The sequence below is a fragment of the Ranitomeya imitator genome, chromosome 1, assembly GCF_032444005.1.
Source record: "Ranitomeya imitator isolate aRanImi1 chromosome 1, aRanImi1.pri, whole genome shotgun sequence".
In the NCBI taxonomy this organism is placed as follows: Eukaryota; Metazoa; Chordata; class Amphibia; order Anura; family Dendrobatidae; genus Ranitomeya; species Ranitomeya imitator.
Window position 1 is genome coordinate 800544272 of NC_091282.1, and position 23369 is coordinate 800567640.

The window sequence follows — 23369 nt, forward strand, 5'->3', positions numbered from 1 at the left end:
GTACATGACTTCTCCACTCTGGCGATTGGCGAAACGCACACTGATCTCAGTTATGAAGCCCACAATACCCCATTAATTAAAAAGTGATGTAATAATGATAAATAATCTTTATATAGCGCCAACATATTCTGCAGTGCTTTACAGTTTAAGGCCATGTTCACACGATCCTTTTTTTCATGCGGAATTGCCGCGATTTTCCCGCTGCGGGTCCGCAGCTGTTTTCCATGCAGGGTACATTACATTGTACCCTATGGAAAACAGGAACTGCTGTGCCCACAATGCGGAAAATAAAAAAAGCCGCGCTGAATAGCTGCGGGAAAAAAGAAGTACCATGTCACTTCTTTTTTCGGAGCCGCAGCGGTTCTGCACCCATTGACCTCCATTGTGAGGTCAAACCCGCAGATGAAAAAAATATCTGCGGATTTTACTGCGGCTTGTGGTGCAGAACCGCTGCAGCAGGAAGTGCGGGGAAGCGGGCGGAAGTGCGTGGGCGGAGTGTGGCTGCCCCCCCCCGTGCTCCGATCCCGCCCCCCCGTGCTCCAATCCCACCGCCCCGTGCTCCGATGCCCCCCCAGTGCTCCAATGCCCCCCCCCGTGCCCTAATCTCCCCCCCCCCCCCCCTTATACTTACCCGGCGTCCGTCCGGCCGTCTTCTCCCTGGGCGCCGCCATCTTGCAAAATGGCGGGCGCATGAGCAGTGCGCCCGCCGAATCTGCCGGCAGGCAGATTCGTTCCAAAGTGCATTTTGATCACTGAGATATAATCTCAGTGATCAAAATAAAAAAAAAAAAAATAGTAAATGACACCCCCCCCCCCCTTTGTCACCCCCATAGGTAGGGACAATAAAAAAAAAAAATTAAGAATTTTTTTTTTTTCCCACTAAGGCTAGAATAGGGTTAGGGGTAGGGTATTTTCAGCCATTTAAACCCTAAAAAACTTCCTAGAAAACACACAGACTCTGCATAGAAAACTGCATAAAAAAAAGGATCAAAAAACGCATCAAAAAAGGACAAAAAAAGGACCAAAAAAAAGGACCAAAAAAAGGACCTGCGTTTTCTGCCAAGAGCTGCAGTTTTTTAAAAAACAGTCCTGAAAAAAAAAAAGGATGGAAATCAGGAACGTGTGAACATACCCTAACAGTTTCAAACAACAGTCATAAGAAACAACGTTAACAATACTATAATTAAAGCACAATAAGACAACCCTGCTTGTGAGAGCTTACAATCTACAATGAGGTGGGGGAAATACAAAGTACAGGTGTGTATTTACAATGATGTATTTACAATGATGGTCCAGCCATCTTCAGGGGGTGGGGGATAGATGGAGATAGTGAATGGGCTACACACGCGCCCTTACACATAAAATGACTTTTATTAGGGAACGTGACAGGCCACTCTGAACAAATGGTTTGAGGGCGCGCCTAAAACTATGTAAATTGTGGATGTTCCTAATATCTTGGGGTAGAGCATTCCAGAGGATTGGCGCAGCACGGGAGAAGTCTTGGAGTCGGGAGTGGGAGGTACTGATTAATGCAGAGGTTAGTCGAAAATCATTTGCAGAGTGCAGCGGTTGGTTAGGCAGATAGACAGAAATAAGGGAGATGTAAGGGGGTGCCGCACTGTGGAGAGCTTTGTGGGTGAGAACAAGTACTTTGAATTGACCCTATAAAAGAATGGGCAGCCAGTGTAACGACTGGCGAAGAGCAGCTGAATCTGAATACCGATTAACCAGGTAGATGACCCTTAGAAAAGTGGAAAACAGAAGAAGGCGTTCCAGCTCCATAAAATTTCAAATCTTTATTTCTCCGTTAAAATACGAATAAGAACAACAAATCCTTGTCTGAATGCGAATGCAGGAGTGCACATAACATGCAGGGTTAACGATCGAAACGCGTCGCATGTTATGTGCGCTCCTGCATTCGCATTCAGACAAGGATTTGTTGTTCTTATTCGTATTTTAACGGAGAAATAAAGATTTGAAATTTTATGGAGCTGGAACGCCTTCTTCTGTTTTCCACTATATCTACTCATCCTGGTCCAAGATGAAGTTCCGTGCACCTGCGTTTGATCGGTGAGCTGGCTGTGGCTTTTTAGCCCAAACCCTTTTTTTTTGCTTATTGCATGACCCTTAGAAAACTCTACCTGACAATATTCAAGTGTGTAGTAGAAACTTTACAGAAGGTTGGGGTGTGTACCTGATGATCTCCCACTAGATACCCTTCAGGGCATCTCAGATTGCAGCTGGCGAGCAGGGCCCTCATTCCTCTTGGTATCTGTTTTGATCTATGTACTTATTGTTATGCTGTAATGTCTATTGTCTGTACAAGTCCCCTCTATAATGTAAAGTGCTGCGGAATATGTTGGCGCTATATAAATAAAAAATGTTATTATCTTTTCAGAAATGGTCATCTCTAAAGTCCACTATGTCTTTAAAACAGTAAATTAAGGACTTGAAAATAAGTATATCATAGCATTAAATATAGGAAGAGCAAGCGCTGGATGGTAAAGGGGCCGGAGAACAGATTAATGTCTCTTGTAGTATAGGAAAAGCAGGAGACCTGGCAGCACACCAACACCTAATCTCTGGGATTTCTGTGCACAACGTGTGTTTTCAGTCTGCATCTCGGCCATAAGACCCCTCATAGAATGACTTGGCTGAGGGGTTTTATACATCAGCGTCCTCCAACTTTTGTCTGGTTGTAGAAATTCTTTCCAGTGCTGTGGAGATAATGTGTATTTTATCATAACACGCGCTGCGCCAGCACCTCTACACCGAGTGCCTGCCAGAACGGGATGCACAACGCGCTAATAAAGAAATGAGAACTTTATCCCGCTGGAAGTTATACAGCACATCTCTCTGGAGAGCAGAGACTCGGGAAGTGCTTTATCACGCCCAGAGCACTTAACTAATTCCCATGTGAATTAAATGCAGATTTCTCAGAAATGCAACAACAAATATGACATATGAAAGGCATCAATGGATTTAGCTTCCAAGGACCTGCATGCCCCTGGTTTTCATGTGTGCGATTGTATTATAATAGACAGATAACTTTTTAAAAAAAATTTTAAAAAGGGAATGTGCAAAGTATTCAATAAGGGTACAGTCACACTAAAACGACGCTGCAGCGATACGACAACGATGTCGATCGCTGCAGCATCGCTGTTTGGTCGCTGGAGAGCTGTCACACAGACAGCTCTCCAGCGACCAACGATCCCGAAGTCCCCTGGTAACCAGGGTAAACATCGGGTTAATAAGCGCAGGGCCGCGCTTAGTAACCCGATGTTTACCCTGGTTACCAGCGTAAACGTAAAAAAAAAAAAACCAAACACTACATACTTACATTTTTGTCGCGTCCCTCGGCGCTGTGCTTCTCTGCACTGACAGTGAGCGCCAGACAGTCAGAAAGCACAGCGGTGACGTCACCGCTGTACTTTACGGCTGGCCGGCGCTCACCAGTCAGTGCGGGAAGCTGAAGGCGAGGGACATGACCAGACACCGGGAAGGTAAGTATGTAGGGGTTTTTTTTTTTGTTTTGTTTTTACACACACATTTACACTGGTAACCAGGGTAAATATCGGGTTACTCAGCGCGGCCCTGCGCTTAGTAACCCAATGTTTACCAGTGAAGACATCGCTGAATCGGCGTCACACGCCGATTCAGCGATGTCAGCGGGAGATCCAGCGACTAAATAAAGTTTCAAAAGATCTGCTACGACGTACGATTCTCAGCGGGGTCCCTGATCGCAGTGGCGTGTCAGACACAGCGAAATCGTAAGGATATCGCTGGAACGTCACGGATCGTGCCATCCTAGCGATCAAAGTGCCACTGTGTGACGGTACCCTAAGTCTAGCTTCTATAACCAGGCAGATCTGAAATTCAGGGGTCTATGAAAGGCCGATGACAACTTCCATGGAAGCTGTAACACCACATTGGTGGTCACTGAACTTCTGCAGATAAGAAAATCCTGAGGGACATGACAATTCAGAAAGATATATATATATATATATATATATATATATATATTTATTATCTCAACAGGTGCACCCCCGAGGCCACGCAGGCTGGTCATGGCAGGTTCCAATATGCGAACGGGTGGATGGGCAGGAATGGCCTCCATGGTCACCCAGTGACTGTAGGAGAGGGACTCATGGCATTAAGAGGATAAAAACGATCAAAGAGCAACTGCCACCAACCTGCAGGATGAGCAACAATGAGAAAGAAGAACAGATGCACATCAGAATAGGACGTCGCTACCATCCACACACTATATACCTGGGATGTGCAGCAAATATTGATAGCGTATACACAGGTCTCCCAATTTAAAACTGATTTTGGGGCTTCATAAACTCATCCGTAAAGAGGCAAGAGGTTTGGCCAAGCACCTACATGGGCAACAGTTCCTGCTCCCTGGGGTGGTGGTTCTTGCTTGGCATTATGGAGCCGCTGCACTCCGCTACGCTCTGCAGGATCAGTGGAGTGCAGGAGCCAGATCCAGTGGCTTCAGAGCAGTGCTTACAAGCTGGTTTCTAAAAACTCTTTTGCAAAGTGCAAAGCGCAGCAGCAAAACACAAAGTCAGCTCTCCTGCTGCGCTCTAGAGGCAGCAGTTGTGCTCACAAAGCATAGCTCAAAAAAGGGTTCAGGGTGCAGAGATCAGAAGCCGCGATGATTTGACTGTTACATTACACAGGCAGCGACAGTTAGCAATGCTCCCTTTATATGAGAGCAGCTCATTCATTCTGCTGATCAAGAACATTCAGGAGCGAGGGCGAAAACTCTTCACCTGTGTAACTCATAACGGACATTGAGGACTAGGATAAACAGAACTTGACACCAGCTCAAAAGGGCCCGTTTTTCCCTCTAATTTTATTCCAGTTGCTCCTTTATGTAATCTTTTTAACCATGTGGCCGATTTATTAAAACAAGCAAACAAAAAAAAAAAAATTATATATATATATATATATATATATATATATAGACAGTCCAGGGTCAAAGAGGGAATCGGTCATATAGCACCCTTCAATGCCAATAGCATCATGACTGCATGCTAGAAACATCATCCAGTCTCAGCCATGACATTTGCCTTTATATTCTCTATGGGTGAGCAAAAAGACCCTCCAAGACGGCAGCACTAGTGTCCACGTACAGGAGCATTCCCCATACGTGACAGCCAAACCAAAGCACCCCCCCCCCCCCCCCAAAACAACCATGACAGATACATCTATTAGGGTATGTTTACACGCTGCAGATTCCATTGCGGATTTTGTTGTAGTTTGTTGAAAATTACGGCACTGTCGCCATTGTACCAGAACTGCCGGGGGGAATGGGCCAAGAGCTGGCCAGAAAGGAAACCTCAGCCGAATGATGTGGCCCTGAAAGTATGTGCAACCCTAAAATATACAGGAGGTTCGGGAATACAAGACACCTGCAAACTCAGCTCTCCAAAAATTCCACTTTAATTTTCTGCCAGTTCTGTATAGTCCGATTTATTTCCTGAAATCTCCCAAGCTTGCAATCTCAATTGCATACAAAGTTTTAAGTCAGCGCAACTCGGGCCAAAGCTCTAAGGGGGGAAATGGATATTCCTTATTATTAGCATAGAGGTTATCTATGGGGGAGGGAGGTGTGCAAGAAATAAGATTTAGAGTTTGCTTCCATTTACTTTGTTTTTTATCTATTTACTTACATTTTTACAGGCTTTCTTATTATAAGTTTTAGGAAGGAGAGTCTGTGCATGGAGGGGGGGGGAGGGGTTGGACAGTACTAATATACTGTATATTACATCTATTACTTTATATGGGGGGGATGGGTAAGGGGGAAGAAGGTGGATAACATGGGACCACGGCTACATTCCCACCGTGAGCTTTTGGTGAGTTTTTTTTTTTTTTATTAAATACACACACAAAAACAGAACAACGAAGGCGCATCATGGAAATATAGCCTTAAGGTTTTGGGAGTCATGGACACCTGGATCTTTTAGGATCCTAGCAATGCCCCTCGCCCATCAGGACCAGAGGAGTAGATTTAGGCTGGGGTCACACTTGAGTGTGATGCGAGTATCTCGCCTCAATACCCGGCACTGCTGCCGGAACTCGGGACCGGAGTGTGCGGCTGCATGTATTTCTATGCAGCTGAATGCTCTGGTGCGGAGTGCCGGCGGCAGCGCATGGTATTGGCGCGAGTTCCTCACATCACACTCAAGTGTGACCCCGGCCTTACTGTAAGAGACAACAAAGAGGAGCCAAAAAGTAAAAAGGGGAGAGCAGGGACTATGAATCTGTAGGAAGCCTGGTGACCTGGCTGCGACTAAATCTTGGCTTCTGAAAAGGATTGCTGTAACTTTGTGGATAAAGTTAGGAGGAAGAAGAGAACGTAGACAGAGGTGGCTCGTTTTTTGCTGATCAGCTCAGATGCAGGTGAAACATTGTGGGGGAAAAAAAAAAAAAAAAAAATCAGGAAGAGGTACTCATTGAGAGAGGTTTGCAGGCTACAAATTAGGATTCTTGTATTATGTAACCTCTGCACTGGTCTACGGCTTTGACAATCCCTCCTAATATTAGAGATTGTGTCACTCTCCGGCATTTCCCCTTTACGCTGCGCGGCCGCCCACCCCCTTCCTGATAAGGTTATGTGACCATGCATTGACCATTATTTCATTTCATGGAAAACCAGAGACTTCGCTTCCTCCGCTCCCCACAACGTGTGTTTTTTGGCTTCGGTTCTGAGTGGTTTGAGGCCATACAAGAGAAATTTACAGAGGCGACACTTTGGTTTCAGAATAATTGAAGAAAAATCAAATGGGCCAGAACAGGGAACCCTGGAAAAGAACTTTCAGAATTTTATCAAAATTCCATAATTATTCATACAGAAAGGACACGCCACAAAATCACGAGGGGAAATCCACCCATCCTGATACAAAGGGTCTAAGTTGATTTAAAATGGTTACATTTGTGATACAAAATAAAACCTTATTCTTATTAATATTTACATTTGTATTTGACTCATTACACTGCGGTTATTAATTACACAACGCTTCACATTCATCAATGCCCCATTAGGGATAAAATACAAATTCCACGCCAATGTGGAGAGAACAATCAGGGCCTCAGTGTTGCAAAACTACTGTGCTAACCACTGAGCCACCGTGCTGCCCCGGTCTAACAATTCCCCTAAAAAAAACCTGGGCTCTGTAGTGGGTCCCTATAACAACATGTCTGCATGAACCTGGAGGATCAGGACATAAGAATTACTGTTGCACACAGAACAGCAGGTGAGAAAGACACAATGCATTAGCAATATCAAACTACTGTTAAGGCAAAACTGTCATTTTCATTTTTTTATCTTATAAATCAATGATATAAAAGAAAATAAGCAACTTTGTAAAAGGTCTCATCAGATAAATCTGCTTCTTTCACTCACTTCATGGGTAAAATCTACATTCAATGAAGACAGAATGTTACATTACTGAAATCGGACATAACAGCTGGTGCTCATTAAAGGGAACCTGTCACCCCGTTTTTTCAGATTGAGATATAAATACTGTTAAATAGGGCCTGCGCTGTGCGTTACTGTAGTGTACCCCGATTCCCCACCTATGCTGAGAAATACATTACCAAAGTCGCCGTTTTCGCCTGTCAATCAGGCTGGTCAGGTCAGGTGGGCGTGGTGACATCGCTCTTTTCTTCCCCAGCTTTCCGTTGGTGGCGTAGTGGTGTGCGCATGTCCAAGTTCCGAATTCCCTGCGCGCACGTGAAGAAACAGCGCGCGATCTGCGCTGTTATCCCTTTCATCGGTGGGGGCGGCCATCTTCCTGGGGCCGCGCGTGCGCAGATGGAGTGCTCTGCTGCATGGGGCTTCAGGAAAATGGCCGCGGGATGCCACACGTGCGCAGAAGAGATCGCGACGGCCATTTTCCCAAAGCAGAGTTTGCACTACAGTAACGCACAGCGCAGGCCCTATTTAACAGTATTTATATCTCAATCTGAAAAAAACGGGGTGACAGGTTCCCTTTAAGTTCTTTGTCAGTGTTCCTTTAGCTCCTCCCCACTCCATAGAACTATATGAGCACCAACTGTCAACTCCTATGGAGAGAGGAGGTACTAAAGGAACACAGACAGAGGGGAGGAGCTAGTGGCAGACATTTTGCTGTCAGTTCTCCTGAAATTACAGTAAAAGTTCTTCATAGAACTTAATGAGCACCAACTGTCATGCACTCTCAATAATGGGGAAAAAAAAAAAAAAAAAAAAAACTAACTGAAAACAGATTTTACCCATTTAGTTACAATGAATGATCAGTCAGGGAGGAGAAAAAAAAATGCCAATTTATAATACAAAGTTTATGAGATATTAAAACAACGGTTACCTTAAAAAAAAGGAAATTGCATGAAGCCTCAAAAGTTTCTCCATTCAGGGGGTGGAGTGGTCTGTGGAAAGCTGACAACCCGAATATTTACTAGCGGAAATTAATGGTTGGGAATTATCTGCACAGCTGGGTGGATGTGTGCCGTGGTGCACCGAGGCGGCTGCAGGGTTATACCAGCTTCGCGGCCTCTCCCTTTTCAGGATCATAAGGATGCCAGACTCCCACTAGCCACATCCTAACTCTAACATTGGAATACCCCTTTAAGCCCAGTGAAGTTCAGCTCTGGTGAAGTGAACGGTGTTTTTTGCAGCCATCTTTAATCACTAGTTACACGGGGTCAGCTCGGGTTGCGCTGTCTGTATACTGTTGTGAAACTATAAACATTCCCTGTAGTTCTCTGTGGTAATTTGGCAGGGATCAGACGAAACCTGGAAATAGAACGTCCTCACGGCCCATATGTTATGTGATCACTGGGCGGCTAGGCCAATAATCTCTGAACAGGACACGGAAAGTCACATACTGGTGACAACACGGGAGACTCATCCCCCGGAAGAGCAGAACATTCATGGACAACTCGTCTGGACTAAATCCTTCATAAGACACCATAAAGACATGTACGGTAACTGCTGTCAGGAGGAAAAGTAAAAGCCCATTCTAAAGTTGTAGGAAATTCTAACTTCCTTTCTGTGTATTCTCAAGGCTTATGTCTGCTTCTTTGACTTCAATTCAGTCCTAACATCTTATATATTAGTACGAAGTGGGAATCCAAATGGAGGAAGCACGATTGCAGAATCTGACTACACAGGGCTTCATTGTAGTCTGTTACCATGGCGACAAATAGATCTTTATGGGAGCCGTATACATTAATAACTTGTCTCATTTAAGAATCTTTATTTTTATTTATTATTATGGTCTCATTTCTCATGCTAGATGCATTGGAGCATCTAGTTTGGGTTGCAAACATGTACACAACGAAAATCTCTTTCAGAATGTAGATAGAGAAAACTATATGAAAGAAATCGTGTGTTGGCTTAAGATCACTGGCTGCGGCAGGAGCCTCTCCCCTCAGCCGGATCCATCATTACTGAACCTCACCTCCTTGGCTTAATTAACCCGTTCAATTCTAGATTTAGCATTTCCGCAATCCTGTTCACCGATGCAATGCTTTTTACTCACTGACAAGTAACTTCTCACCTTCTGCAAGGATCGCACGTGACAGCTAAGAATGCGACAGTTTAGCATTTGTGGGAGGAGGACCAGATGATTGTCCTGTGAAGACGCGGGTCAGGACCACACGGTGCACTGCGGCCTCCATCCATGTCAGGAATCAATGAAGCCATTGGTTTATTCATAGACTATGGGAGAGGCCATTAGTGAGAAGCTTGGTGCAGGGAGCACTGCAGGGCGGGATATTCCCAGAGGTCGCCGTGCTCCAAGGGTTAGGCAGGGCTATGTACCACATCTAAAGAGACATTTTAGGACAAAAAAATTAAAAGGATCCATAGTTTTAAGCGCTAGCCAGTAAATCTACGGTATGACCCCTCTACTTGTAGATCAGTGGGGTCCAACTGCTGGGACTTACCCAGAATGGAGCAGCTGCAAGGAAAAAGCCGGCCACAGTGCTCTGCAGGCCTGTACTAAAGGATTGGCGCAGCGGTCGGGAACGTGCACTGCTGGTAAAAGTACACCGTTCTGCGGATCAGTGGAGCCACTGATAAAGATGTGATCAACCAGAATGGGGAATATCTTATCTTCATTGGGCAATCCCCTTCAGTGCTCCATATGTATTTAAAGGGGATGTGTCACCAAAAAAAAGGACAATGTTTATCAAGATTATTATGAACATTTTTGCATGGCAAACTTAAATAAAATAACAAAAAACATGCAATTTTCACATGGACAGTTTTTTTTTTTGCTAAAGACCCCTACTCTGTCCTTTCAGGAAGTTTTCAGCACGCTTATTATCAGCAGAGGCAGGATTAAAATGCTTAAAAACGCATACATATGCATCCTATCATTTAGAATGCATTCCGCATTTTTTTGTGCACATGATGCGTTTAAAAAAAAAAAAAAAAACGCACTGCGGGAAAATAAGCATCTTGTTCATTATTTTTGCGGATTTCCCATTATATTATGGCATTTGGAGTGTCTGGGGAAAAAAAAATGCAAAAAATCCGCATAAAATCTGCGAAAAATATGCATGCAGAATTCCTGCGGAAAACCTCAGGTTTATCTCAGGAAAATTCTGCATGCATTCCGGACGTGTGCACATACCCTAAAATGACAGGTAACATACCTATATACAGTCCATAATGGAGGATCCTCCATCTGCAAGGAGTCTGTATGTTCTCTCTGTGTTTGCGTGGGTTTCCTCCTGGTTCTCTGGTTTCCTCCCACACTCTAAAGACATACTGATAGAGAATGTAGATTGTGAGCCCCAATGGGGACAGTGAAGATAATGTCTAAAGCGCTGTGGAATCTGATAGCAAAATATAACAAAAGCATAATAATAATCCACCAATCACAACAGACAATTGCACAGCTCCACTTCCCTTCACAGTGATTTTTGCACACACTCATTAGATGCTTCGGTACAACAAGGTAGGATCGGAGTTAGTTCATTGCTGCTAATGTACATGCGAATTTAATGAAAGAACAGTCTCTAAAATAAAAATAATTAAAGCGACCAGCTTAAAAACCACAAGGTTTCTATTTTTATTTTGTACAGACGGCGATAGGGAGAAACAAAAGAAATCGCGATACTCATTCATTGATCTAGATTGAGGTTGTAGCTCAGCACCTTCAAGTAAAACAGCAGCACATGGACTAGAGCGGTGCAGTGTTGGAAATAAGGGCATACAAGTTATTACATTTATACAACCCCCTTTAGAATATTCTTACAAATACTGCTGCGAGCGCTAATATTTTGGATGTGAGGGGTTTTTTTTGGTTTTGTTTTTTTTTTTTTTTTTTTTTTTTTAAATAAAACTATCCGGATAATTTATGAATATATCATTAAGCAGGTAAAGGACATTCAGAAAATCATTTATTAATAGCCACATCCTTTTTTTTTTTACACCATATGCAACAATGGAGAAAAGGGAGGAGAGCCCCCAAACATTATGGAGCTGTTGTAGACCGGATCGAAATAACTTTTCTAGAACAGCGCCACATCTGTACACAGGTTGTGTTTGGGATTGCATCTCAGCTGGATTCACTGTATATGGAGCCGCACAGTCATGTTTTATAATCATGTACATCCCCTGGATTGCAACAGAAGATTTTGACACGTAGCGACTTGTGCAATATCTGACCCACAATACTATATTATAAGGTCAATAGTGCGTAGGAAAGTAAAGGAAAAGGGGGCATTATCGGAAAGTCACGGCGGCTATGGAGGAGCCAAAATGGAAGTATTAAATTACTACCATTCATATAAATACAAGGGACGGTCGGTTTCCACCAGAGCTACAGCTGATACTTCACAGCGGCTCCATACTCTGATCATCAAAAGGGTCCAGAATTGGAGACCCCACTTTATGCTATCACTATCCCCATTACATATAGGGGGTTACCCTGAAAGTGGAGAAGGCCACCATCTCCCCCGTGCACGGGATAGCTTGGCCAAGTGCGCATGTTACCTATGAGAATTCTGCTGCTGGATTCATCTTATCTCCAGGAGAAAAGTTTCTGCCATCAGAATTATTTCTCTCCCCAGAGATCATTTCTTGGGGGGTGTGGGGGGGGTGGGTTAGTCGTGAGACCCCCATACACATTATGCTCCATCATTTTCAGATTCATCAGACTCATGTAATGTGTATGAGACCTCAAATCCACCGTCACATGGTAGCAGCCACAGCCCAGCGATCGCCCATGATCCTGCGCTCACATTTCCCCACAGCAGTTTCCATTTCCCAGTAGCACTGCGACGTCAGCGGCTTCTTCAGATTCTAAGAACCATTACATTTACTGTATGAAGCAGACTTATCTCAGCCAGGCTAATGCAGAACCATCAGACGTGATAAAGAGGAGCGGAGGGGCGCCGCTGATCCCTCCGAGTGTCTGCAGACAACCAGACTGCCTGCAATGTCAGACTCCTAACAGCCAGATCCACACCATAATCGCCGTTCATCTCCACCACATAATACGTGTGCCATCAGGTTGATGGGAGAAGCGAGATGGGTGGATATTAGTCAGCTGCGAGATCGCTCATCAGCAAACCTTCACAGTATGTGTCCGGCTGGCATCTCCTACACCGCTTATCTTGTGAATAGCAGCGCCTCCTCAGGGGGAATGAAGCATTACAGTGTTCTTATAATTGAAGAGATCATCAGTGTAATACAAATCAATGGGGGAGCTTTTAGATTAGGAGATGCACTTTGAAGTCGCTCTACAGTTGCGCAGCGCTTGGTGGTTCCAATTCTTTTAGCACATCTCACTACAACTCCCAGCAGGTGGTTGCATGGCGTAACAGACTGTAGGGACCCATCAAAAGTGTTGCACTTGCAAGTCTGAACCAAACGCGAGACCTAAGAGTTATGTTGTCCAGAATGTAAAAGCTTCCCCCTTACACTTCCATGTGGTGGGAGGAAATTGAGAACAATCCTGGCTGTCACTTCTGGCCTGGCCCAGGGAGTGGTTGGTCCAAGTCAGAGGTAACAGAGGCACTTAGCTCCTGATGCCTAAAGGTGGCAGCAGAAAAGATCACCGGCTGCACACGGTGGCCGGGGACCATTACAGAGTTTGCATTTGGCCCAGGGACCTTCATCTTATCCCTGCTCACACTGCAAGGACTCTGCGGACGGTAGAACAGACCAGTCCTTGGTCTCCTGTCGTCAACCACGTGGATTTCTAAAATTCCACACCCATCACGTGAAAGGCAGTAAATAGCTTCTCCTTGTGCCAGACAGAAAGTCCATTCATTATCACCACCACGGTGAAGCAGAGGATGAAGCCAGCAAGAGCTAAGAAAGGGGCTGAAGAGAATCAATAAGTCAGATGCTGAGGCCCAGCCTTTACTTTCTGCCATTTCTGCAGACTAATTATTTTATTTTGAGCGCTTAATAGCCCTGAAGAAGTCACCTTGACCGGCTCCGTTCACTGGTGATGCCATAGTATAAAAATAACTGGCACTGGGCAGAGCTCACTCCCCTGGGTGCAGGACAGGCGCTAGGGACATGGTCTCCTTTTCCTTTCATGAATATATTCTGGCATTTGTGTGATATCTGTTTTATCTAATACAGGAGTCATCTTCTAGTCTAAAGGAGCAAAAGGAGACGGGTCCATAGCACAGCCAGAGGACAATGGCACAATCAGGGGCAGACATATCATTGGTGAAACCTGTGTGGCCAATCAGGGGCGCAAGAGATAAGGGGGCCACATCACCTCCAAAGCAGGTGGAGTTGTGAATTATGATGAGCTATTGGGCTGAAAAGGGCTCATATATTCTTTCTGCTCAGGAGGTGCCGATTGTGTCCGGTGTGCACCCTTCAGTCTGATTATGTCTGCTGATACCTGTAAATCGTCCTGGTGGGTATGTGTCGATATTGCACTGCTCACTTCTGCATCAGAAGTGGAATAGAACTAGACAGACCCCTTGAGACGGCCACACACACACACACACCTTTAAAAGGGTCATGTCTCCCGACACATGCATGCTCTATTTGGTGAGCAGCATCTCCCTAATTTTCATACATGCCCGACTCAGCAGAGCATGCACGTGTTCTTATAGAGGAGACGGCAGTAGGTTGCCAACAATGAGCAGACGGATTGGGCATTTTCATGCAACATACCTGTTCCTTTATTATCCCAATATCATCCATCAGCTGCCGACATTAGCACATCCCTGTTCTCGAATGTCCAGCAAATCCACAATAAAGGTTAAATACCAACATATGGAGCCTGTTACTCCAGGTGGCCATAAACATATGATAGCCGAGTGCACAACAGCCATCTGTCCTATACATATGAGCATTCCCCATAAGTGACAGCCAAACCAAAGACCCCCCAAACAACCATGACAGATACATCTATTAGGGTATGTTTACACGTTGCGGATTCCATTGCAGATTTTTCCACGCTGATTCTGCAGAATCCGTATGTAAAACGCCCTGCGTTTTACCTGCAGATTCACTGTGGATTTAGTCCAGTTTTTGTGCGGATTTCACACCTATGGATTCCTATTAAGGAAAAGGTGTAAAACGCTGCGGAATCCGCACAAAACAATTGACATACTGCGGAAAATAAACCGCTGCGTTTCTGCATGGAATTTTCCGCAGCATGTGCACTGCGGATTTTGTTTTCCATAGGTTTACATGGTACCGTACACCGCATGGAAAACTGCTGTGGATCCGCAGGGCCAAATCCGCAACGTGTGCACAGACCTTTAGTGAAAAGGGTTAAACAGAGCAGCTTGGATGCTTCCCATCTGCTCACTCGGGATCGGCATGATAAGTCACATGACTATTCGGAAACTTCTTGTTGATCAAAGAAAATCCTTTTTTTTTTTTTTATCAATTTCATTATTTTTACCATAGTAAGCTGAAAGAACAAGTACATACAACAACATAGAAGTTTTATTCAGGGCAGTGGAGTCGGTAAGCCAAATCTCCGACTCCTCAATTTCCATGACACTGACTCCACAGTCCTGGTTTATTCCAGGGACAGTAGTAGTATACTTTAGTGCAGCATTAGACTTGTGAGTTACAATCAAATCATGGGATTACCACCATAGGGGAAAATATCCTGCAATTTGAGGGTCATGCATTTCCCTGGAATCTAACCCACCAGCATATCCCATGGACTTGCTACTAATAGAATATACTGTAGATTGTTGAAAATTACGGCACTGTCGCCATTGTACCAGCACTACCGGGGGAATGTGCCAAGAGCTGGCCAGAAAGGAAACCTCAGCCGAATGATGTGGCCCTGAAAGTATGTGCAACCCTAAAATATACAGGAGGTTCGGGAATACAAGACACCTGCAAACTCAGCTCTCCAAAAATTCCACTTCAATTTTCTGCCAGTTCTGTATAGTCCGATTTATTTCCTGAAATCTCCCAAGCTTGCAATCTCAATGGCATACAAAGTTTTAAGTCAGCGCAACTCAGGCCAAAGCTCTAAGGGGGGAAATGGATATTCCTTATTATTAGCATAGAAGTTATCTATGGGGGTGTGGGGGGGGGAGGTGTGCAAGAAATAAGATTTAGAGTTTGCTTCTACTTACTTACATTTTTACAGGCTTTCTTATTTTGCCAAAGTTTTAGGAAGGAGAGTCTGTGCATTACTGTACTAATATACTGTATATTACGGTACATCTATTTATTACTTTATATGGGGGATGGGTAAGGGGGAAGAAGGTGGATAACATGAGATCACGGTTACATTCCCACAATGAGCTTTTGGTGTGAGTGTGGATTTAATAAAAAATAAAGAAAAAGAAAAAAAAAACAACGAAGGCTCATCATGGGAACATAGCCTTAAGGTTTTGGGGGTCATGGATACCTGGATCTTTTAGGATCCTGGCAATGCCCCTCGCCCATCAGGACCAGAGGAGTAGATTTAAGGTACCGTCACACTCTGCAACGCTGCAGCGATATAGACACCGAGCCGACCTAAACTAGATCGTTGCAGAGTCGCTGTTTAGGTCGCAGTAGAGACGTCAAACACAGCAGCTCCAGAACGATGCAGGAGCGATCCAGTGACGTAACGGCGACTCACTTATCGTTCTCGCTGGTTGTTAGCTCCATGTAAAACATTGCTGGCATCGTTGCTTTTGCTGTCAAATACGACGATATATGCCGACCTGACGAACAAATAAAGTTCGGGACTTCTAGCTCCGACCAGCGATGGCACAGCGGGATCCAGAACGCTGCTGCGTGTCAAACAACGAGATAGCTATCCAGGACGCTGCAACGTCACGGATCGTTGTCGTTCTCGTTGTAAAGTTGCTGAGTGTGGAGGTACCTTTAGGCTGGGGTCACACTTGTGACTGAGATGCCAGTACTTATTATATGTAAGGCTACGTTCACATTTGCGTTGTGCGCCGCTGCGTCGGCGACGCAACGCACAACGCAAATAAAAACGCACCAAAACTGCTGTGTTTTGCGACGCATGCGTCAATCGCCAAAATTTCGACGCAAAAAAAATGCAACTTGTTGCGTTTTCTTTGCCCGACGCTTGCGGCAAAAAACCCCCAAAAAAACGCATGCGTCGCACAACGCATGTCCATGCTTCCCCCATGTTAAATATAGGGGCGCATGACGCATGCGTCGGGAAACGCTAATGTGAACGTAGCTTAAGAAAAGAGCAGAGAAAGTCACCGCCGGAGACTATGGCAGCGGCTAATCTTCTGAATAACAAAAAGGGTCAAGGATTAATTCCAACACTTATCTCCCCAGTCATCATCTTCAGGGGCAGCCGGGTGGACCCCATACACATTATACTGTTGGTGGTGGATATATCTGACTTTAGTGTGTAAGGGGCGGGGGAGGAGGGGGCTTAAGGCAAAATGCTAAGGACTACTGGTTATGTTTCCAGCTTGCTGCCCTGTAATCACCAATCTGACAGATAGTAGATCAGACACACAAGATAATGCAGCTCAGCCTGCACTGACAATTGCAAAATCTTTATCTCTGTACAAAGAGCAAATGTCATTGTTGTGATTGTGATGTTCTGGATGTGAAGGTGATGTCCTGGATTTCACCGCTTCCTAATGAAGCAGCAACAACTGCGCACAATCCTTGAACATCATCATCAGAAATAAGAATAGATCTAATCAGATTGTAAACCAAGCACAATGACCTGGAATTACACTAATGCAATTAAGAAATGCGAGTTTTCCTCTGCAAAGTCACCAACCAAAACAAGTGTCACTCATGTCGGCCAGAGGAAGGGGAGATGGAGATGCAAACAGCACGGTATAGAATAATGGTGGACAAGAGAGTTCATAGGAAAACTCCTCCCTGACTCTCCGCAATCACCCAACAAACGGCACTGGGAATGTCACCATTTGCAATGCAAACGCTAAAAGCTGCAGTAAACCCTTCGCCGAACCCACAGCAGACGAGTTCTGTGTGGACTCGCATATAGACCAACAGACTTTATATAACAGGCGGCCATGTTTACTAACAATTACAGATATATGTCAAACATCACAGAAGTCGGATTGGCTTCAGCCGCTCGCCGGTGAAAAATGGCCAACTGGCAAAGCGTTCATTCACACTTTCAGTAGGAACAGATTGTTGATGAGAGGGTGCGGTGGAATTATTTAGCATATTCCAGATTATATGTTATTTTGGGAGTGGCGGCCATAAAGCCATCCATACGGCTCGTTACACTTTATTTACTGTCCCCCACATTCCCTTCTACTCCTTCATCCAATGTCACTCAAGGGTTAGTGAACCAATCCTAATGTAACAAACGTGAAGTATGGGATACAGTCGGGGCAGATTTACACATCTGCGTTTCGAGTTAAGTACGCCTTGATGCAGAGGAGTTTGGCTAGGAGATCAGCGGCCGGCATGTGCATCGCGGTCAGTACTTGGACATAAGAACGTGGCCTAAGGCTTGATTCACACGTTCAGTTGTTTACATCTGTGTTCAAAACCAGGAGTGGGAGATAAATACAGAAGTGGTGACGGGTTTCTATTATACTTTTCCTGCAATTGTTCCACTCTTGATTTTGGCTACAAATACTGATGTAAAATACTGACCAAATACTGACAGTGTGACGGCAGCCAAAGGCAGAGAAAAAGCAGCTCCCAATATGTGCAGCACTAAAAAAAAAAAAAAAAAAAAAAAAGTGTTCTAAAAAGTCCAGTTATACAATAAATGCACTAATTTACACATGAGTATTAATAAGATGGCAGGCCGAGCAAGACAATGGACATGTGCTGCTATAGTTGGATTGATCTATAACAATACTATAGCTTTTCTGATGCCCATCACATGAAAACTGGATGAGATCAAAGATTTCAGAAGAACTACATAATTATCCAACGTGTATGGATGAGGGTCCCAACACTAACCTGATGGCAAATGTTTGGGAAAAGAAGAGGAAGGTCTGGAATAAAGGGAGGTTGGGTGGTGGTGGAATCAGGAACGATTTATTCTAATTAGTTATGAGCAAATATACTCATTACTCGAGATTTCCCGAGCATGCTCGGGGGTCCTCCAAGTATTTTTTAGTGCTCGGAGATTTAGTTTTTCTTGTCGCAGCTGAATGATTTACATCTGTTAGCCAGCTTGATTACATGTGGGGATTCCCTAGCAACCAGGCAACCCCCACATGTACTTATGCTGGCTATCAGATGCAAATCATTCAGCTACAGCAATAATAACGAAATCTGAGCACTAAAAAATACTCGGAGGACCCCCGAGCGGTGAGTAGATTATTCCTAGATGTTCATTGAAATCTCATGTGTAAAGTGGGCAAACTATGGACCCAATTCATCAAGACTAGCCTTTTGCACAAAAGTCTCAATGACGAGTGCGCCAGAGTAAAGATGTATTGCCACTAAGAACGGTTATTAACGATAATCTTTCAGTGGAAACGAGCGGCTGATCACCCGATGGACGAGCAAAACACTTGCCATTTCAAACTGTTTTACCAAATCACTTAAAAAAAATATAAACTAAAAAGATAACGATGCACAACAGTGAAGTAAACCGTTAACTGGTAATCATATCACCTAGCCTCGATGACTCACACTCATATCAGCAAGCGTCTGCGGTACACATCATTCACGCCGCGGATTTATACGCTGTGCGCTCCGGCCAGTGTGTACACACAGCCCATTATCTGACATGTTTATTCTCGACGAGTACGAACCATGTATTCAGCTATTTATACACCGACAGCCGTACAAAGTCCCACAAGAGGAACAAGCAAAACACAAAAAAAAAAAAAAAAAAAAAAAAAAAAAGGATGGCAGGACGTGGCCAAATGTGCAATAACTGGAGGACTCACAGCTGAAAGGATCAAAGATAAAAAGATTTCCAGAAGAGTAAATAAGTAAAGGCACCAATACAAGAAGATGGTGCTTAGGATTTGGAGGGGAATCTCACCACAAAAGTTACTATTATGGGCTACTATGAAGGCAGTGACTGCTTGTTTCAGAGACGATTGTTTCCATACACTCGTCCATGTGATTATGACATGGACTCGACTTGTCTAATCCAACCTGCTCCAAAGAGAAAGCTCTGTAGAGGAAAGTTTTATCAGTATATTTAGCAGGGTTGATAATGATTAGAGAAACATTGCTGCAGCCACAACTATGACCACGGGAGGTGTCGGATATTACAACTCAGCCATGTTAAAATGAACGGAGAGATGAAGCGATGTCACGCCCCTCGGTGGTGGTGAGGCTTCTAAATGAAAAACAGCCATGTTTTTCTAACCCTTTTAAGTTTTTTGCAACTTTCTAATAAACTTTGTAGGTCAATTCACCATTTTCTTCAAACAGAGGTTGGTCAGACATCTGTCTGGGATGATTAAGGCCTCTTTTCACATTTCCGTCGGGCTGACATACCGACGGACGTAGTGAAATATCTGCACGACGTGTTCAACGGATACAGTTTTTCGACGCATCCGCTGCCCATTCTGCAGTCTGGGGAGGAGGGGGCGGAGTTACGGCTGCGCATGCGCGGTAGAAATTGGCAGACGAAACGCACAAAAAAAACGTTACATTGAACGCTTTTTGTGCCGACGGTCTGCCAAAACACGACGGATCCATCGCACGACTGATGTGACGCGTGGCAATCCGTCGCTATTACAAGTTTATGGGCAACAAACAAAAAAAAAAACCGCATCCTGCGAGCACATTTGCAGGATCCGTTTTTTGCCCTAAACGACGGATTTCAAACGACGGAAGTGTGAAAGAGGCCTTAGTGAATGCTGCATCGAGCAGGGGGGGTTGGACACGAGGTCCCTTCCAACTCTACCATTCTGTGAGTCTATGATTCTATTTCTCATCCAATGGATGAAAATCTGACAAAAAGTTTGTTACATCAGATATTTAGCCCTTATTTTTTTTTAACAAATTATTTAATCAAAGATTTCTTGATTACCTTTTATCAATTCAGTCCTTGCATTTGAATGGTGCAGATAAAGGGAGTCTATAGACAGCAGGGGTTTTAAGGGTTTTCCCTACTGATAACAGAAAAACTATTCCGGTATATGAACTACTTCCTTTACAGCCTGAAAAGAATCAGTAATCATGTAGGGATAGTGGAATCAATGACTCCTCTGATACCGGAATCTCCTAATTTCTGCATATGTCATAGCAGGAACAGACGGCAAGAAAACAGTGGAGTTCCTTGTGGCTTTTCTGCCTTACTATCAGAATTTCCCTGCACATTATGTGGATGTTTACAACAGTAGACGTATATTAGTAATCGCATATATCAAAATTCCCTAATATACTTCTATTCTATAAAGCCTGCTCCAGTCAACACAACAATAAAAAACGGCACAAGGGATTTACCCTGTGGTCAATCCCTGGACACAAGAATCGCTACATTGTATCTTCACTAAAGGTGACCATAAACTTCACATGTTCTTAATCTTTTATAAAAAATACAACAAGCCTAAAAACATTATTTAATCAGCAATTACTAGGAATCCTGAATAGACAGTGAAAGAAAAAAAAAATAGAAGGTAAATGCAGAATAAAAAAGTTATTCAGAAAAAAGGGTTAAAAAAAAAAAAAAAAGCAAAATGAATTCATTATTCCAGACTTTGGCTTAGGGGGATGGGAACGATCCAACCCCTGTACAGTAAGCCAGTCACACCTACCCAATGTGCTACTCACCAAGTTTTTCCACCAGCTTAAGCATCACCCCTCCAATATGTATATCCCCAGTGACTCTGAGCAGAACATCCCGGTTCAGATCCGTCACATGGATATTTAGTTCCCATGTCCCATCAGCGTAGCAGCCATCTGGCATCCGTATACCGTCCAGAGCCATCGTTCCCTTCCTGGAAGGAAAGGAAATGACAATCCCATTAGCAAGGAGCCATCTATATGCACTGAACAGTAGGGATATCCATAGCTGGTATGACGACATGTAATAATTATAGGAAACATACTAACAAATGTTTACCAATACAACCTTTTATTATCAGAACTGATACATTCACAATACAAGACACAGATGCCCTAATAAAAAAATAAAATCCATCGGGAAATCCCAGCAGTTTTTTTTTTTTACATTCCACTCTCCCCACCCAAGACTGCAGAACAGACAGCGCCGCAGAACAAGGGACATCACACCCATCTCATCAATATAAAGGAAATTATTCAAGAGGAGAATGAAAACCACAAGACAAGACCAGTAGACCCCTCCAGGAAAAAAAAAAAAAAAAAAAAAAGGGGAACAAAGATTGTGAGTGATAATCTGCTGCCATAACACAACACTTCACATCCAGCACATGGCCTGAAACTAAGTGACGACATGATCTTCTACCAAGATGTAAATATATAAAAAACAAACAAAACACTATGGGAACGCATTCAGTATGCGGTGCAGAAAAAACGCTAGGAGCAATTTTTTTACATGTGTTTTTTTTTGGTGCAGATGTTTTACCCACTCAGCAGTATCAATCAAATCTGCAGCAAAAAATGCTGAAAGAATTGACAAGTGAAAAATAAGCAGTGTGGGTAGACTAGGATTCTCATTCACTTCTCTGGGACCTGGACACCCTTCAGGTTTTGGGACAAACCAGCACTGAAAACAAAAACAAACACAACAAATCTGTACATAGATAAATAGCAAATATAGACACCTAAACAAAGACCCCCTACTATTAAATGCATTAGCTGGCCTGGGTTAACAACTCAATGGATGGACACACACAGATTAGATCTCCATAGCAGGCCATGCTTAGACTTGTAGTCCCAGCTAGTAGAGGGCAGAAGGTTTAGATTAGATATAGATCAAACACAAATTATATGAAAACAAGCCACAATCTAAAGAGTCAGCAGAACTACAAGTCTAAGAATGGCCTGTCATAACAATAGGGAGCCATATCCTAAAACAAGCTGTGCCCTCCCTCACCCACCCCTCTGTAAGAGTACTACAAGTCCAAGCACAACCAACCAGCGCCTGCACTATTATCCAGCTCTAATCGTAGTCCTAGCAGCCTACAGTCGGGGTCTGTCAGCAGCGGGGAGGCTGAGCTCTCCCCCAGCAGCAGCCCCTCCTAGTCCAGGGCTTCCTCCCCTCCAAGCCAGGACCCTCGGCCGCTCCGCAGATCAGCCATGTCGTTAGTATTCACCTTCTGCTCTCCACAAACCGTTGTTCACCTGTTCCTCGCAACTTATCCAACCGGTCCGTCTGCTTCCAGCCCGGGTGGAACATTAACTTTCCATTGTGCAGTAAATCCCCCCTCACCTGTAACGTGGCCTCCTGAGCTGAGGGAAAGCGTTCACCGTTCTTCCTTCAGGAAGCGCCACAGAGGCCGGGAGGACGCAGCTTCCCGTGTGAGGGCAGAGCTCTTCTAATGGAGTCCCCCAGGCTGCGAGGCTCTGGGCGAATCTGCTGCAGTCACTCCCCCTCTATTCCCACTCACGACTGAGGGGAGGAGGGGAGAAAAGTTTGGGGAGTTGGGATGCTGACTGAGCTGCTGCAGGCTCAGGACGAGTCTTAGGAGGCTGCTGCCCTTTTATGGAAGCGAATCAAACTCCAGGAGTGGATCCAACATCCGGGAATCTGGTGGAAGGGGGCTGGGAGAGGAGGCTGGAGGGGATGTAGTCCCGTTATACAGCGCTGCAGCTCCACATCATTGGTCTCCAGATGTTCAGGAACCTCCCTCCCCCCCACTCCCAGCAGCTGGGCGATGTGGAAGTCACAAGCTGCAGCTGCTGCAGGACATCTTTACATCATGTCAAAGTGTCAATCATCCTGGAGGATGTCATCAAAGTCTTCTCAGTTAGCCATTAAAAGGTATCAACCACTGAGGACTCTCAATTCTAATTTTCTTGCAAAGAGAAGAGAATTCCTAAACTC

The 23369-nt window shown here is 44.4% G+C and overlaps 1 protein-coding gene across 6 annotated transcripts in view; it reads right to left on the reverse strand.

The window, feature by feature from the left end:
• The window catches only part of FERMT2 (FERM domain containing kindlin 2), a 92502-nt gene extending 69385 nt beyond the window's left edge, over window positions 1–23117 (reverse strand). For 2 of the 6 annotated variants that reach the window (XM_069738557.1, XM_069738539.1), the window contains exons 1-2: window positions 22755–23117; window positions 21173–21339 (exon numbers count right to left, since the gene is read on the reverse strand). In XM_069738557.1, coding sequence (XP_069594658.1) covers window positions 21173–21329 — 157 coding nt within the window. In that variant the 5' untranslated portion in view covers window positions 21330–21339; window positions 22755–23117. Of the gene's footprint in view, window positions 1–21172; window positions 21340–22460; window positions 22504–22638 lie in introns of those variants that run through there. The other 4 variants (XM_069738529.1, XM_069738519.1, XM_069738567.1 and 1 more) reach the window with 4 other exon arrangements.
• Between the last annotated feature and the right edge of the window lie 252 nt (window positions 23118–23369).